The 18,444-nt window shown below is 43.4% G+C and overlaps 1 protein-coding gene across 4 annotated transcripts in view; it reads left to right on the top strand.

The window, feature by feature from the left end:
* The window catches only part of LOC125078886 (mitochondrial fission regulator 1-like), a 76,222-nt gene extending 58,351 nt beyond the window's left edge, over positions 1 to 17,871 (top strand). For 2 of the 4 annotated variants that reach the window (XR_007120996.1, XR_007120997.1), the window contains exon 2: positions 16,060 to 17,871. Coding sequence is in view for 1 of the 4 variants with exons in the window: in XM_047692123.1 (XP_047548079.1) it covers positions 11,397 to 11,414; positions 11,702 to 11,789; positions 16,060 to 16,106; positions 16,859 to 17,008 (303 nt within the window). In the remaining 3 variants the exon portion in view is untranslated. Of the gene's footprint in view, positions 1 to 11,229; positions 11,415 to 11,701; positions 11,790 to 16,059 lie in introns of those variants that run through there. The other 2 variants (XM_047692123.1, XR_007120998.1) reach the window with 2 other exon arrangements.
* The last annotated feature ends 573 nt before the right edge of the window (positions 17,872 to 18,444 follow it).

The raw sequence follows: 18,444 nt of genomic DNA on the forward strand, positions 1-18,444 counted from the left end.
CTCTGACTGCCTCTCTGCCTACCTGTAATCTCTGTCTGTCAAATAAATAAATAAAATCTTAAACATGAGGCTATCAAGTCCAAAATTCAAAATTTCCCAAGGTTACAAAACTAATAAGGAGTGATCGTAAAAAGAACACACACTTTCAAGCCATGAAACTATCCTGAGAATATATTTTTCAGCATGCTTTTGTCTCTACTTGGAATATCAGTTATCTCTGCCCTTCCTCCTTGGTTCTTATTTGTTTATTAAGGCCGCCCTGCATTTCAAATATCATATCCATGGGCATCTCTTTTCTGGGTTCCATAGTTGTGTGTTCTATATATCAGTTTGTATTGTTATCATCTGGTCATTGGTTTGTTTTTCTCTGTTGAATTATAAACTACTCAGTGGGGGTACCTGGGTGGCTCAGTCGGTTAAGCATCTAACTGTTGATTTCAGCTTAGGTCATGATTTCAGGGTCATGATCTCAGGGTCGTGAGGTCTAGCTCCACATCAGGCTCTGTGTTCAGTGAGGAGTCTGCTTGAGATTTTCTCCTTCTCTCTCTCCTTTTGTCCCTCCCCCTGCTCACACACACACACTTTCTCTCTCAAATAAATACATAAATAAATAATGAATAAATAAATAAATAACATCTTTTTAAAAGACCTCAATATAGATACCTTGTTTTAACACTTTTGATTGACAGTAGTAATAAAAGCATATGACTTATAGAGTGGTCATTGGCAAATGTTTTGGGATAAATAAAGCTCTAGAAAGGCAGACTTGTAAGCCATTTCCATAACCATATTGAGTTATTTTAACAGTTTAAATACAGTTTTACATGTGACTATCAATATAATGCTATTATATTGCAGCTTGATATGCTGGGAAATACATGAAGTTTTGGAATCAGTTTAATCTGCATCTACATTCTTTTCTTTTCTTTTGGGTATCTTTTTTAAATACTTTATTTTTTAGAGCAGTTTTAGCTTCACAGAAAAATTAAGAGGAAGGTACAGAAATTTTCCTCTTACTTGCTGGCCCTACATATGCAGAGCCTCCCTTATTATCCATATCCCCCACTGGAGTAGTGCACTTCTTAGAACTGACTCATCATTATCACCCAAAGTTCATAGTTTATGTTAGGACTGGCTTTCAGTGTACATTCTATGGGTCTCGGCAAATATATAATGACATGCACCCAACATTATAGTGTCACAAAGAATATTCTCACTGCTCTAAAAATCCTCTATGCCCCATCTATTCATTCCGCCCTTCCTTCCAGTCCCTAGCAACCACTGATCTTTATACTCTTCCCAAAGTTTTGCCTTCTTTAGAATATCATACAGTTGGAAGCATCCCCTATGTAATCTTTTCAAACCTCTTCCACTTAGTAATATACATTTAAGGTTCCACTTCCACTTAGTAATAGACATTTAAGTTTCCTCCATGTCTTTTCATGGTTTGATAACTCATTTCTTTCCAACACTGAATAATATTCCATTGCCTAGATATACCAATTTACTCACCCACTGGAGGACATCTTGGTTGCTTTCAAGTTTTGGCAATTGTGAGTAAAGCCAGTCTATAAGATTGTCCCCGATGGCCCTTTTTTGATATTCACACTCTTGCCTGTTCTCTTTCCCTTTAATATTAGGTAGAGTCATTAATTTGTTTTTAATGAATAGAATATTGTAGCAGGGATGGGATGTCACTTCGAAGAATAGTTTCTACTAGGTTCTCTCTCCCATCTCTCTTGGATCGCTTCACCTTGGGAGAAGCTAGCTTCCATGTTAGCTTCTGTGGAGTCAGCTCTGCGGAGAGACCCACATGACAGGGAATTGAGGGCTACCAACACCCATATGTGTGATCTAAGAAGTGGGTCCACCCTAAGTTGACCCTTGAGATGCCTTCAGCCCTTGCCAACATTTTGGTTCTACCCTTAAGATAGACCCTTTTTCATAACTGTGTGGCTAAGCTTCTTCCAGATTCCTGATTCACAGAAATCCACCAAAAATAAATATTTGTTCTTTCACAGCTAGCCATCAATAACTAATATACTTTGTCAGTGGGTGTTATTTAAAACCTATATGCTAATCCTTTGAAAGAGATTTTTAAAAATATGAAGAAATAGGTCTTGGGAAACTTAGAAAATTATAAAAGTTTACAAATACAGACTAGTGTCAATTTTGAAGCATACTTATTATGATTTGTTTGTAGTTCACTAGTTAGAAAAGTGCTACCCCGCCCTATGTGTGGGGTTTTAAAGGAGAAACATCAGATGTTTCTGTTAAGAATATTTCCAGAAGTGAGCTAAGAAGAGTGGTTAGTCACACAAGGCTCAATGGCTATGCATTCATTGAACGGACTGATTACCTCTAAGGGTTACCCAATAGGTCATCTGAGGTCCCTGTTGACTCTCTTAAATTTATTTCCACTTTTAAATGTGCATGAATAGTTCTGATGATAATTACTAAATGTTGATACGTATGGAAAATCAGCATTCCACAAATATCCAACTTGGGCAGCTTTCCTACACGTGTGGCTGCTTGAAATTCAGCAAATTTCATTAGAATCACATGTTTACTTAGAGAAATAGTAGCCAAAAACTGTGCTGAGAACACACACACACACAAACTCACACACACAAGTAGATGCAGAGGAGAGGAAATATTAGGTTGAACTTGTAAGAATTGCAACATTGGATCTTCTTAAATCCTTTAATGGATCCTACTATATGCTACTATTATTAATATGTCCTGGCTTTATCTGCCTCAGTAGATTGCTTTATTTAATGGGACAATAATGCTGTCATCTATTACAGGTTTGCTGACTGCCTACATTTTTGTTACTCTCTTACGCATTCTCTGCTAATGAGCATCCTTGCTCAATTACTAAAATATTATTGTAATTATTGTCAAGTAGAATTATTTAGTCTCCATCAACTACTGTTTTCAACTGCTTTACATATAAATATATACATGTATACACACACACATATCGATCATCTGTTTATTATCTATTTATCTATCTATAGAAAACTTTTCCTTACCATCCACTAGCCTCTAGGATGTCATCAAGAAAACTTGCCATTATTTCATGAAATTTCACTTCTTCCTGCAAGTTCTTTTTTTTTTTTCCAACTAATATCCTGTTGTCATCTATAACAACCTCAAGGATATTGAACAAGGATGATATTTACAACCCAAGGTTTTTACTCTTTATATTCTTTGACCTTCACAACCCCTACTGACCTTCACTCATCATCTCTTCATCTCTTCATTAGAACATCTTTGTGTTCAGGATGACCCATCTGACATGCTAAGCTTTATGTGACAAAGAGAATTCTTGATTTTCTGCCAATCCTCACCCCCTTCTAAACCTACTCCTCTGTAGTCTTCCTGATCTCAGTAAAAAGTGTCACTTGTTTTGATTCAAACGTTTAGGAATTATCCTTGATGCCTGTCTCCCCTGTGTTTCCCCACTCCATAAAATAGGCATGTCTTGTGAAATCATCCCATGACCACCTCCATCTAATCATTCAGATCTTCACTTAAATGTCTTTCCTCAGAGACCTTCCTTTCCTACCCAGCATATGGCAACCATAGCCACTTGCAATCATGGGACTCTATTTAAATTATCATCATCGCTTGATGTTTTCCCCATTTTTAAAAAAAATTTTCTATCCTGTCCTGCCCTCTGCTCTCACTACTAGAATATAAATCAATGAAAGCAGGGACCTCTCACATCTTATTAACCATAACAATCAGACACATAGCTGATGAGCAAAACATTTTTGTGGAATTAATCTTAATCTTAGGCCTCCTCCTTTCCGACTACACAAACAAGGCTCCTTGCTGAAACCCTTGAACATGCTCTTCCATTATTATGACTTGTTGTCCCTCAACATATCCTTAATCTCCCTACTGTTCCACCCATTTCCCGCCAGATGTGGCCCTGTCAGTGCCTCTCCCTCTAAAACACTGGACACCTCAAATTCTTTTACCTTTCTTCTTGCTTCTAGGGCTAATGCCTGACTCTTGCTTTCTCTTTGCCTTTTCCTCAACAGCCAAGCATAGCTCAAGAAATTTGCGACATGGTGCTGATTTGGTCCATAATAAACATAAGCTATTTAAAGCCAGTTGGTCCCCGAGTCCTTCTTGGTTATGTTTTTTTTGTTTTGTTTTTGTTTTTCAGTTTAACTTGTTAACTCCTCACTAAATTTCCACAGGGCTATAACAAAACATTTTCATTCTTTGAAACCCTAGTCCTTCCTTGCCTCTTAGAGCAGATGGCTGAGGCCATGTATGAGGGCTTCGTTTCCCATCTTTTCTCTTCCCTTGTGACTCTCCTCTTCTAGTTGCTTTGACATCTCAACATCTTCATCCATGAGATCCATCTTCTTCTCTAAGGCATAGGGTGATCCCCTTTATCTTCAAAATGTATTCATCCATAAAGCCACAAGATCCTCTTGGCATTTTATTGCCCTTTTACTACTTTTTCCTCATGTATCATGAATTTTCTCTTCCCTATAAATATGTCCAAATCACCATGATTCTAAAAAATAAAATAAAATAAAATAAAAACTTCCCTTTATCTTACTAGCACATGAAATATCTTCAGCCCTTCCTTTTACATTTAAAAAGATGGTGTCTACAGTCTGGGCCCCAGCTTTCTTATAACCAGTTCAGTCTTTGGCATTGGGCTGCTCTGCTTCACTCATCCTCGTGGCTCCTTGTCTTCCACTATCCTTTGAGTTGTGGCTAACTTCCGCCTGGTGATTTTCTCCAATATTCTGGGCTTAGTCTCCTGTCTTTCTTCCTTTCTCCCTTAGAGACTGTGCCCATCCCAATGACTTCGATTATTTTCATTTGAATGATTATGAAAATCTAGATTTGTGGTCCTAACTCTTAACCTTCACCTTGATACTATGTCTACCACTAGTCACCAAACCTTTTATCAGGAGGCACCCCCACCATCTTAGGGTCAGCTTTCAATCCAGACTTATGGATTCAAACCTACCTCCTCTACCTAAATCTTATTAATGATTCTCTCAAATATTTGTTCATACAAAATTTTGGAGTGATCTTCTACATAACTTTTTTTCTTCCAGTCTCATAGCCCATCACATCTTCAGGTAATCCTGGAGTCCACATTTTACAAAATGCTGTTCTTAGAACCATATTCGACCTACATAGTGGGTACTGGTCTATGATGCAATGGAGAAAATAAGACGGTCCAGTTAGTTATGTACAAAATTGAAATGTACCTAGAAGATTGCCCTTCATTCTGAGACTATGTTCTCTCTACTTTTTCATGTGTTAAAACGGTCCTATGTCATAGAGTCAAGTGAGTTATGGTGTTTAATTCGTTTGAACATCTTTATGTGGAAAAATCATGACAGTGTCTCTCATCTGCTGAGACTCAAGATGGAGCGAAACACTAGATCCGGTATTCAGGGCTTTCAGGGGCCTCATGCTTCCTTGTCAAGACTGACCTAGTCACTCTCTTCCTCATGACCTTGTTTTATTTTCATCATGATGTTTGTCACTCTCAGGAACCTTCAGGTATATTTGTTTTGTGCTTACGCTCTGTCTCCTTCTCACACATGTACTAGAATATAAGGTACTTGAGGACAGGAATTTGATTTTTGTTCGCTACTAAACCATAAAACCTACTCCATAGTATAGGTTTTCTAGAATTAACTGTTGAAAAATATAAATGGTAGGGGGAGCAGAAAATGACAAAAAAAGGAAAAAATGAAATCTTTCCCAATCTCATCACCTCTTCTTAGGTCAGTGGTTCTCAACTGGGTATGATTTTACTCCCAGGGTCAGATGGAGTGTATCTCTTCTTCTCTGTGACAACAAAGGGAAGCTCAGCAGCGTGTATAGGAGAATCAGCCCCAACATGCTCTATGTGACTATCCATTTCAGAGGACAAATGTGTGATTTGGAACCCACGGGCTATGGGGGTTGGATCTGCTGGTCTCCCTAACAGTAGTTGCTAGCAGTTAGATAAGTTATGAGTAAAAATATGCAAAGATGGTGAATATGAATAGAGAGAGACGGACAGTCAAAGAAGAGGCTGTTACTCTGGAAAACCAGTCTGCCTTTCAGCAAAGAACGCATAATGAATCAATTGTCAGCTCAGTTCAACTCTTTGTGAATGGAATGCTTTCTGTTGCATGAATGAATACAGTTCCATAATTTACAAAAAGTGACTCAAAATGGGCTGAGTTATGAGCATGATTTGGCTGATCGACTACTGCATATGTTTTCCCTCCTGTCAGCCACTGTCATTCTGGTTTTACTCTGTCACCCAGATACTAGTGAGCCACAGCCAAGTTGTAGGAGAAACCCAGTCATTTATAATGTAACCAGAGAATTGTCCATCTGTTCTTTCCACACGGAGGGACCATCTTTGACCTGAGGATTAGGGTCTTCAGGCCAGTGAAGGTCTTTCCACTTACAGCCTTCCCCCAGCAAGAAGACTCTTACAGCACTGCGCTGTCGATCTGATCATTGAGAACATCTACAAAAGTCCTTTAGTTTCTTCTGTTGTCTGTTTGCAGGCTATACCAATTTAACCGAGAAAAAAAAATTATTGTGAGAAATATGATTAAACCTTGTGACTTTAGGTAATGTGTTTCTGGTCTTACAAGTCTTCTGGCCAGAGAGGTTTTTTTTGTTAGTGTTTTGTTGAGCTTTCTTTACAATATTGGGCTAACAAATCCCCCCATCTCTCCTGTTCTTCTACATCCTGCCTTTTATGAAGCTAGCAGAACCACTGACCCTGACTTAGGAAAGAGGTGTATGCTGTGGTATTTGCCTTATCAGTTCCCTCTATTATATGCATATTCTGTTTAAGGAATAGGTTTCATTTAAACAAAAATACCTAGCAGGTTTGCTATAACCTCATTTTCAACATTAAGTTGTATTTAGCAATTGATCCTTCTAGACATAAGGAAAATAAGCAGAGAAAGTGCCCTAATATTCTTAGCACATCTTGTACCCGTCAGATTAAGGTGCAATCCATCCTCGCTCTTCAAACTAGAAACCTCGAGGTAAAATCTAGCTCACATAAAAATTCTGCCCACAATGAAGGCTTACCAGTCTGGGTCAAGGGGGAGTCGTGTCTTCTAAAATCGCGCCACTAGGGGGAGTAAAACCCAGCAATCTGCAACCCACAGCCTTTGCAAGGTTGGCTGTTTCCACCTTTCTCTTTAAACAAATGATCCTCAGCTCAGTTGCCCCAGAAAAACACCAGCATCTGGTGTGCTGTGTTTATTCTGAGGTTACTATTTCTAAAAATAGTTTTCTGAAAAATTGCCCTTGCTGACTGGGAAGCACAACAGGCGGGGTGGTGAGCAAGTGGGAGGTTCTCCTGCCTCAGAGGGTCCCTGGAGACTGGGAGTGTGGGACAAGAATATACTTTTTAAAAAGCACAAAACTAGTCTCGATGTGAGGGCTACAGGTGCCCAGGAGGACTGGGGCAGGCCAGATTCATGAACCCTTATAAAAGGCGGAAGGTTGGTTAGAAGCTACGGGCGTCCTCACTGAGCTAGTTCTCTTGATGCCCCCACAAAGGTGACAGTGGGCAGGCGACTCTGGATGAGAGATTTATTTCAGCCAGTTGGTGGCAGATGAAGGAAGGCTTGCCAACCTCTCTTTGTCTTCCGGACAGCACAAGGGAAAGTGTGTGTGTGAGTACGTGTGTGTGTGTGTGTGTGTGTGTGCGCTCACGAGTATGCTAGAAGGAGGAGAATGGAGACAGCCAAGGTTTGGGGGTTTCTTTCCATTTTCCTCCTCCAACTTTTATCTCTATTCAATCTTCCAATTCCTAGTGAGGAGAGGAGTTACCATTTTTGGAGTCATTTTTATTTTTCTATAGATTCCATTCTAAAATCCCCTATAGACCTAAAGTAAAAAAAAACTTCAGTGGTGGAATTTCGGTCCCTCTGAAGGGTATTTGAAGCAATCCTCTGTGCTTCCCAGTAGGGAGCTGTGTACTCTAACTCCTCAGGATCCCAGCCCTGTTTCCAATGGCTCCAGTTTCCCTTTCCTGGCTGCGACTGCCATAACGTTTCAGCATGAAACCCAACCAGTGTCCAGTGGGCTGGGAGCAGGCTGCAGGAGTCACGTCCTGGGTAACACCACACAGTGCACATGAGAATCTATTGCACACTCGCACGCTACAGAGAACCCAGCCACCTCCCTCCTACACAGACCCCTAGTCACATAGGAAGCAGCTACTCTAGGTGTCCTCCAGGGCAGGCTGCCAGAGGACAAAGGTCTCTGTATCACCCATGATGAGTTCATGGGACAGTTTAGTCTACTTGAATACTGGAGATGTCCACCCTCTGAACTTTCAGTGTTATTGCTGAAATTTGTAGTTTCTCAGACTTTGTGTGGAGGCAGAAAGAATACCAGACTGGGTATTAGAAGACTTCTGGCTTCTAGTACCTGCTTTATTTTTGGGGTGTCTAACTCTGGTTTCAGATAGTTCACTGAGCTCCTTCAGGGCTTGTTTTCCTCATCCATAAAATGGGAATGTGAGACAAGAGTTCTGTTACAATTTTCCCGATGCAGAAGGTCCATGATTTCTGGCTGGTGAATGCGGGTTTTTCTGCCATTTCTCTCCCACTGCCTCCACGTAAGTCAATAGAGAGAGGTCTGGGGTGAGGTGCACTGCCAACCCCAAGGCCCAGAGCCATGCTGTGTGGGAGGAAGCAAATTTGGAAGGAAACAAGCTTCATTTATTCTGCCTGATATGGTTATCTCTCTGAGGCTTGTGCCCAGGCAAGCGAGATGGGGGTGAGGAGGAAGGGAGGGGGACACACTGTCAAATGTCAAATGTTTAGCAAAGACTTTGAAGTCTGACAATTGAGACTTCCGGTAACTTTTGTCTCTACTTTTGTAAAAGGGGGGGGAAGGGGAAGAGGACAGATAGAGAGAGTTGAGAGAGAGGAGTCAAAAAAATGGACCCAAATAAGACATTAAGCATGTCTTTTTCATGCACAGATGAGAAAAATAATATCTAAATTACTTGCAAATGATCTAGGCCTCTTTTCTTTGGCTGCCTTTCTGAGAATCCCTGGCTCTGAGCAAACACTGAATTTCAAGCCGTGATGGTTCTCCTGTGTGGCCAACACGCATGTGCTGAGCAGAAGCATGACTGCCTCAACCTGTTGAGAATGGTGTCAGCGTTCCTAAAGCCTCAGCCCTCAGAGGGCATGCCACTATTTGAGGGAAATAAGAACTGGCCATGAACTAATGAACAATGATGAGATATAAGGGTACAAAGTAGGATCCAAGACAGACAGAAAACACCTCTAGGAAGTGATCTCGAGTGAGGTGGGAATTGAATTATGAGGCAGATGTGAGTTTGTGCACACACTGAGTGGTCTCTCTGGAAGAATTTTTAAAAGTCACCTTGAGTTATCAGCCACCTCTTCCTCATCTAGAAATTTAGCCATCCAAAGGCACAAAATGTAGTAGATTGTTCCAAATCTCCACAGAGTAACCAAAAGGCCGGGAGAAACCTTATTCAGTTTCAATTCTGATCATCGAATATGGAAAATCAATGAGGTGGCAAATTAACTATCTCTGAAGGTCCCTCCTTTTGTCTGTGAAACCTGGGTGTGCCCAGCTCCTAGTGACCATTGCAACCTTACTATGTGAGTGTGAAGCTAAGTGTATAGATAAGTTCAGGGCTGAGTTGCTGTTGTTTTGTTTTGTTTTGTTTTGTTTTGTTTTGTTTTTAATATTCAAGCACATCATTGAGTTCCTTGGCTTCTCCGCCAAGCAGACAACACCATGCGGTCAAAGAAGGGCTAGCCCTGAGAGGACCTCTGGGACACCAGGCTTGGTTGAATGCTGGCATCAGAAAAGAAAACTTGTTGGAAACTTGAGATACTAGAGGATTTCAGGAAGGGAGGGCCTCAGTGGAGACCACTGGGGGGCTGCTGCCGACACTGTTCTTGTTCACGACGCCTCAGTTCAAGGAAATCGACACTCCCAGAGTGCACGATGGAGAAAAAATTTCTTAACTATTTCCTCTGGAAACCACCACTGAATGAATGCCAGGTTATCCTAGAATCTCCACTCACTGGTGTTGCATGCTTTTTAGATGGACGAGGGCTGACATACTGACTGATGGGAAAACTAGCAGAAATGATGGCTATTCTTCTAAACCCTCCACTCACTGGCCAACCAGGAAATTCTCCTGTGTCTGGCCCCAGAGGTCACACAGATTTCTCCTTTCATGCAGACCAGAGAAGAAGCCAAGATGAAAAGCTAAAGGAGATGTGATTTCAGGAACCCCTTTTGCCTCAGTTGGTTCACCCCAGTCCCCCAAACCCTGCCCCCAAGAGGCAAGGGCGGGAATTGCAGGGAACATCCTATTGGAGTTTTGTCTGCGCCGCCAAAAAATCCCTGGGATTTCAGGTTCCCCCTCTTCCTTTCTATGCTCTGTCTTCTTACCTCCACAGTCCCTGAGAGAGAAAGAGAAAAAAAAAAAAAAAAAAAAAAAACCATCTTCACAAGGGATAAGGAGTGGAGGTGTGGTGGATGGAGAGCAGGTTTGCTTGCTGAGAGGGGGATCTGTGGAGGGGGTTCCTGGGTTGAGGCTGGGAGCTGGCTGGGAGGGGGTGGGCATCCAGAGCCAACAACACTTTCCAGACAGGTTAGAGTGAAGCAGGTGTCAGGAGCAGGGGGCAACTCTCCAATAGCAGGGACTGCAGAAGCCCCTGCTGGACTCCTGGCTGGGGACCTCCAGGCCCACGGACTCCATGCTTGCCCCTTTGTCTCCTGCCCGCTCCCTGCTCTGTCTTCATCCTGAGGAGCCAGCTGCAGCATGTAGGAGAAACAGGCCCTGTCACGGCTGTCTCTAGTGTGTTATTGTTAGTGTTACGTTACAAATCCCGTTTCCATGCCGGGGTCCCTCGGGGGTCATAACCATGAGAGGCCATGACCCTGTCAATAAACAGAACCCCAATCCTTAATGTAACCACTTCGCGTTCACTAAGGCCGGCTCCATGGGTTCGTATATCAGATACTTCTCCCAGGCAGGATCATTTTGGAAAGGCTCCCTTGGAAGTGCCAGGTAGAGGGCAAGTAGAATTTGCTCCGATGTTGGTCCTGGTGGCAGGTGGAAGTCAGGCGTAGCAGGCTCGGCCTGTGCTTCCCCAAAGTAACCCCCCCCACTTGCCACTGCAGGGTGCCTGGGCCTACAGAGTCCTTGCTAAAGATCCATTTCCCTTTAGAGGACTGCACATCGGAAAGGCCTTCGCTGCTTTGTCAGGTGTCGAAGAGCGGTAAGCGTAAGAACACTGAGCTAAAGGAAGAAGAACATGGAACAATCTGGCACAGAGACGTGATTGACTTTAGCCTCTTCTCAACTTTGTTTGTGGATGACTCCACCCAGCATGGTACATATTCCCCCAAAGCAGAGCTGGCTGGTAAAGGGTGGGTAGAACCACGTGAACCAAAGGACTAGACTAGAGTCTGCTCACTCACTCAACACATATTCCTTGAGCATCTACCATGTGCCGGGAACACGGTTCCCACTCGCATTTCAATGCCACACAAGCAGATGTGATAAAGGACAGTGTGATGGGGGCTGTAGGGAGGGGGGGAGCGCTCTTTTTCTCAGTTTGTTTTACATCCAACACCCAAGCATCCCAGCAGCTCCTGATGTCATTCCCTTGGCCTCCAGAGCGATCACTGTCCACAGATCCCTGGCCAGGCCCGAGGAAAGCAAGGTTCTCAAATGTCCGTTGAAAGATTGGCATCTAAAGACGGAGGTAGTACTGGGTTCTGCTAACCAGCATAGCTTCAAAGTTATGCTAACATCGCTTGGCTCATTTCTAAGACACCACCAAGTGTTTATTTGCGTATATAGGGGGAGGATGAGGAGACAGTTGGGCTAAATGGGGTGGTGTTATTTCTGCTGAGTTAATTAGACTCAATTACAGAGCTGGAAGAGGACTGGAGCTCTAGAGTCCCAGCCCCTCTTCTTGTAAATAGGGAAACAAACTCTGGAAAGAGAAAAGCTTTTGTCCACAGTCACAAATTCAGCTGCCAGTTTTGTGAAAATGTGCAGGATACAGAACGAAGCGACTGAAAAGGGGTGAGAGGAGGTAAAGGCGGAGAGCAGGCGGCGAAAGCAAGCTTTCCTTTTTTCTTTTTTTTTTAATCCTGGGTCTTCCCAGGGATCCTAACCCAAGAGACTAAGTTGTCATCACCAAGAGGCTGTGACCTCCCAACTGTGACCTCAGAGGTGGCATTCCCCAGCAAGGCATGGAGTTTTGTTCTGTGATGTACCCCAAACATCTAGAACAGTCCTGCTACAGTAGGTGCCCTGCAACTACTTCCTGAGGAAAGAGAGCTTCCTTGCAGGTCTTTTCTAGAGTTGAGGGAGAGAAAGAAGAGCTCTTAAATAGTCCCCAACCCCTATTTATCCAGAATGGCTTCCGGATCTACCTTCTTACTGAGTGGAATCTATAAGATGAACAAGCAAATAAAACACACACACACACACACACACACACACAGCCATCTGGACCAGTGGCTCCCCCACTCTGAAAGACTGCAACTGCTGGGAGCCCAGTGTTATTGCATGACTTGCCAAACACTGTCTATTGTCTGAGAGGGTACAGGAGGGTACCATGGGAACCCAGCCAGGCAACCCAAGGCCGCCTGAGTAGGTGCCATTTGGACCAAGGCCTTGTGGGCTGGTGACACTTGGACAGAGTTTCCTTGAGTGGGTGCCATTTTGACTCAGCCCATGTGAGTTGCTGCCAGGTTAACTGAGTCCACTTGGGCTGGGGCTACTTGGACTAAAGCCCCAGGAGGGGGCTGACTTTGACTGAGTCCATGTGGAGCAAGGCCATCATATCTCTCCTACAAAAGAAGCAGGACTATTTCCCAAACACGGGTCAACCGGGCTGAGTTTAATAAATATAAATCCACTTTTTAAATTAAAAAATATAGAGAAAACTTTGTCTTTGTATGTCGATGAATGCTGTGTGTATAAACACAAAGATTTCATCATTTTACTGAGATTCGACAGGAATCCCTTGCTCCTCATGTTCGCAAATCACTGCTTTAGACCTACCCTCTCATTTCACGGGTAACATTTTATAGATTCTTCCAGAGACAAAGGACCAGCCCAAGGTCACTCAGGCATTTGGTAGCAGCCCCAGGAATCAACATAGGTCATGTCTTTCCTTTGCACCACACCACATTTCCTCAGGTGGCATTTTCCCAGACTCTTTGATCCAAAAGGACAGCTCAATTCAACTTCATTTCTGAAACAGATATACTAATAGCATGGATCGTGTGCATTTTCTACATGCCTTGTGACCATTGTCCTCAATAAGGCAGGTGCTATTATTATCCCCATTGTAGTTTTTTAAAGATTTCATTTATTTATTTGACAGAGAGAGAGATCACAAGTAGGCAGAGAGGCAGGTTGGGGGGTAAGGTGGGGGAAGCAGGCTCCCTGCTGAGCAGAGAGCCCGACATGGGGCTTGATCCCAGGACCCTGAGATCATGATCTGAGCCATTTAGTTTTGTTTTTTGCTTTGTTTTGTTTTGTTTTAAGATTCCCCAGGTAAGTGAAATCAGTATTAATATCTTGTATCAGAGGCTTACCCCACTGAGCCACCCAGGTGCCCCTCCCCCATTGTATTTTTAAAAATATTTTTTATTTGTTTATTTGAGAGACTCAGAGAAGAGAGTATGCATGGGAGCACATGAGTTGGAGGAGGGGGCAGAGGGAAAAACAGACTCCCCATTGAGCAGGGAACCTGATATGGGGCTCAATCCCAGGACCCTGGGACCATGACCTGAGCCACAGGCAGACGTTTAACAGACTGAACCACACAGGCACCCCATCCCCATTTCGTATATTTAAAAAGGCAGAGGGGCCTGGAGGGGCTACATAGTTTGCCCAAGGCCAGATGATTAGTATGTTGCAGAGACAGATTCAAGTTGTTTGACTCTAAAACCCAGGTTCTCACACATTTTGCTATACAGGGTGGAAGGAATATACATTTATGTATATCGTTGGTATCCGTCAAGACAAAATTTAGGCGCATGGAAAGGCAATGCTTAGTAGCACCAGCTCTATCCCCATGGCAACTGCTGGGGTCTGAGGGGGTGGGCAGGGGGAAAGGAGTCCTGGAGGAGCCTGGTCCAGAGGGCCATTTCTCAAGTGGAAAATACACACCCTCAAAACCAGAACCACCCGAGGGTCTCCTAAAAATCCATTTCCTGCACCCCAGCTCCTCAGCCACCCAGAGAGGATCTCTGGTGTGGAACTAGACCAACTCCATTTGTTCCAGACCCCCAGGCTGCTGTTGAGCACATCCAAGTTTGAGACCCAGAGGACCGGGAGAGCCCAGAGAGGGGAGAACACAAAGGCACCCTGAAAGCCAGGGTCAGCAGCTTCAGCCTCAGAGGAGCGGAGCTGAGCCCCAGAAAGCATGCCTGCTAGTTCACACACAGCACAGGCCACACCCCATGGCCAGGCTTTCTGAAGAGGGGGAGGCGGGCGCCTTTCATGTCTCTGGATGTGCAGAAGGTTTGCGTGTTTGTTTAGAACAAAGCCTATACTTAACTGGCACAAACGAAACAGATTTTATAAATAGATGTGAGCATGAATGGTTTTTATGATTAGCTTGTTTTCAATCACTCTGCTTGACCGGTGTCTGTGTTCAACTAAGTAAATATTTCTATGGTGATAGCATACACAATACAATGACCATTATTTAATGTTAATACAAGTACCATATGGGAAGTCTTATCATGCTAGAGCCCCAAAGCATAATAAAAGCAGATAGGAACAGATAGGCAAGGGTGGGCCTTGCTGTACAGTAGGCTTGTGAAGAAACATCTGCTCTTGCAAATGTTGGCCGTGCACGTGTTTACGCAGCCATGCTTCTCCCGGGGGATCTCTAGGACCGGACCAGATCTCCACGAGTTCCATTTTTGCCTCTTACTCACTTGGTCACTTTGGATAAGTCTCTGTGCTAATGGTTTAAACATCCGTGCCTCCATTTTCCAAATCTCCTGCCTTCGCCTGCCTCTCCAGAGAGTAATGAAGATGAATACTGATAGGATGTTGAGTTCTTTATTTAGAACAAAGAAACACAGAAGGGTGGTATCAAAATAATACCTCATTATTTGAAGCAGTCTAAAGTACAAATGGCAGAAAATATAGTACATTTTTCATCTGCAAGTGGAAACTTGAGACAACATGGAAGTTTGCTGGGATCGGTAAAGCGGCCTTGTAAAGAACAAGGTCTCCCAGTGAATGTGCGGGTGGCAGACCCAGGCCAGCACGGGATCTAATCCCGAGGGACAACTGTGGGAAGAGCATCAAACTGGAATTCTTCTCCAGTGACAAAAGGCAAATGAGAATGCTTTTAATGATCTGCAAAGGAGCGTTTCTCCTTTTCACGGAAGTGTTCATTCCCTCCTGTGCCATCTGTGTCTTAACCTCGATACATTTACAAGGTTCTGTATAGTAGAATGTTCATAGTCTCTTCGCAGATGATCTGCTTTCACCTTCAGAACTTGCCATAAGAGATAGCACCGTTCAATTCTAGGCCTGAGGGTTCAGTTCTGCTTTATTTTTTTCAATTTTTAGTTGAAGTATAGTTGACCTACAGTGTTATATCCTCATCAGGTGTGTGACATTACACAGCATTCCACACCATAGCTGAAGTCACTGTTTGTCACCATACAAAGTCATTACACTATCACTGACAATATTCCCTATGCTGTCCTTTTCACCCCTGTGACTTACTTATTTTATAACTAGAATTCTGAACTTCCTAATCCCCTCTCCCTGTGTCACTCATCTGCTTTGGTAACCATTAGTTTATTCTCTGTATTTGTGAGTCTGTTTGGCTGTTGCTGTTGTTGTGGTTTGTTCGTTCAGTTGGGGTTTTTTTTTGTTGTTTTTTTAGATTCCCCAGATAAGTGAAATCATATGTATTAGTGTCATGCATCTATATGTCCTAATCAGCAGTAAACCCTCTTCATATTTTTTTTTATGTTTTACAGCAACAAAATGGTTCACAGTCATGACGTCACCTAGTCCCCACGCAGAGGTGGGTGTTTTCAGCACCTGTTCTAAAGATGAGCAGACAATCTCAGGGGTTATGACTTGTCCAAGTGCACTGCTAAGTGAGTGCAGAGCTAGAACCCAAACCCAAGACTTCTGTTTTCAAAGCTGAAATGCTTATGAGGATTCTGCTCATTTGTAATTTGGAAGTTGGAATTGGGCTCAGGGAAGAGGAGCTTGCTGTGATGAACTTGAAACCTGGGCTCCAAGCCTATTATTTATTTTACTTCTGGAAAAACCAGCCCCAAGTTGATACTGGCCTTTCTCAAGCACTCTCCAGCTCCCTGACTTTTCTGGCAATCAGTCTGGCTAAAAATGGAGTGTTAATTTGTCTCATTGTACTATCAAAAAGGAAGCTAGACAGAGGTGAGAAGAGAAGCTTCCTGACACATATTTAAGGAAAAAAGACCTTCATTCCCAACTGTACAAGAGGATCCTTTCCAATCAGTTTACACTAGTCACAGTAAATCTAAGAACAGTGTGTTCTTAAACATATTTGGAATGGCCCACATAGAAGTGGTTGGCTCTTGTATTATATATGACAAGTGGGCTAAGAAGGGAATTATACACACCCAGGGGATAAGTTAAGTTGACCTGACCAAGTAAACCCAGTCTTCTACTCTCCTGGCTTCTGATGCAAGTGAAAACCAAGGGAGGGAGAGGGGGATTTAAGTATTCCAGGCAAGACCACATTGCAGTCCCTGCCCTGAAGCCATCTCCTCTTGTGCTTCCCTCCAGTGCCTGGAACCAGAGAGATCACCACCACCACCACCACCACCACCACCACCAGCCCCCACCCTGACACAAGGAAGCAGATCACTCTGGCCAGGCACAGGGTCTCCTTTAAGTGGCTGTGGGAATCGTGTGCACATATGTTTGCATGCTTGAAGCCTGTTCATTTAGTCACAGGAGGAAAAGAGGAGGGGGACAGAAACTCAGGGCATCACAGTACCCGCTGAACAGCGTGGGCAGCTCTGTTGCTGATTTCTGCTTTATGCTGCTTTCTTGACCCAACTGTCATGCATGTTTTTTATTACTCTGTGGATTTGTCTTGCACTGAGGGGTGGGAAAAGGCTGGTGAAGCAATGATCATGTAAGTGAAAGCAGTGATTCTCTGGTGTCCGCTACAAATTTCCCACAGTCTTTGCTAATGCCTTGGGGTCCTCCAGGGTTTAGAATTACAGCTTTCAGTAAATATTCTTAGACTCGCTCTCAACACGAGCTGCAGTGAAACAGCACCAAGTTTGCCATGAGAGTCATTCACTAAGTCGTGGGTCCAAACATTGCTCAGAACTGAGGAGTGACAATGACAGTAGCAGCTAGCATTTGTTGAGTCTTTAACCCATGGTAAGTACTCTTCTAAAATCACTTGACATGAATTCACTGATTTCATCCTCATAACAATGCTAGCCAGAAAGCGCAATCATTATCCACTTTGGGTAAATGGGGAAACTGAGGCACAGAGAGGTTACGAGACTTACCAAGGTCACACAAATCATAGGTAGAGGATGTAAGACTCAGACCTACATAGTTGGACCCCAACATCTCTAAGCTCTCCTCTTCCCAGGCCGACGAGAATGAAAAAAAGGGAGAGTGAAGAGTCATTATTTTACACTAACCTTGTCATCACTAATTAAAGAAATGAAACATTTGTTAAATAAGAACAAGTACTAATTCTTTTACAAATGGGGACATTTTCTTTATTTTTTTATTTACTTTAAAAGATTTATTTATTGGGGTGCTTGGGTGGCTCAGTCAGTTAAGCGTCTGCCTTTGGTTCAAGTTACTATCCCAGGGTCCTGGGATGGATCCCCACATGGGGCTCCCTGGTCATGGAGAAGCCTGCTTCTCTGCACCACCCCCCTTCCTCTGCTTGTGCGCTCTCCCTCTCTCTGTCAAACAAATAAATAAAATCTTTAAAAATATATATTTATTTATGTATTTTACAGAGAGAGGAAGAGAGCAGGAGCAGGGGGCAGAGGCCGAAGGGAGGAGAGAAAGAGAATTCCTCAAGCAGACTTCCCGCTGAGCACAGAGCTCAACTCCAGGCTTAATCCCAGCACCTCAAGATCATGATCTGAGCCAAAATTGAGAGTCTGCCACTTAACCCACTGAGCCACCCAAGCGCTGTGGGGACATTTTAAAGTAAGAACTATGCTGTTTCCATCCCCATACTGTCAACCTTCAAAATAAAACTTCCTGATATTTTACCAGCAAAAAATGCCTTTATTTGGAGCACCTGGATGGCTCAGTGGGTTAAAGCCTCTGCCTTCAGCTCAGGTCATGATCCCAGGGTCCTGGGATCAAGCCCCGCATTGAGCTCT

The sequence above is a fragment of the Lutra lutra genome, chromosome 10, assembly GCF_902655055.1.
Source record: "Lutra lutra chromosome 10, mLutLut1.2, whole genome shotgun sequence".
NCBI classification, from domain to species: domain Eukaryota; kingdom Metazoa; phylum Chordata; class Mammalia; order Carnivora; family Mustelidae; genus Lutra; species Lutra lutra.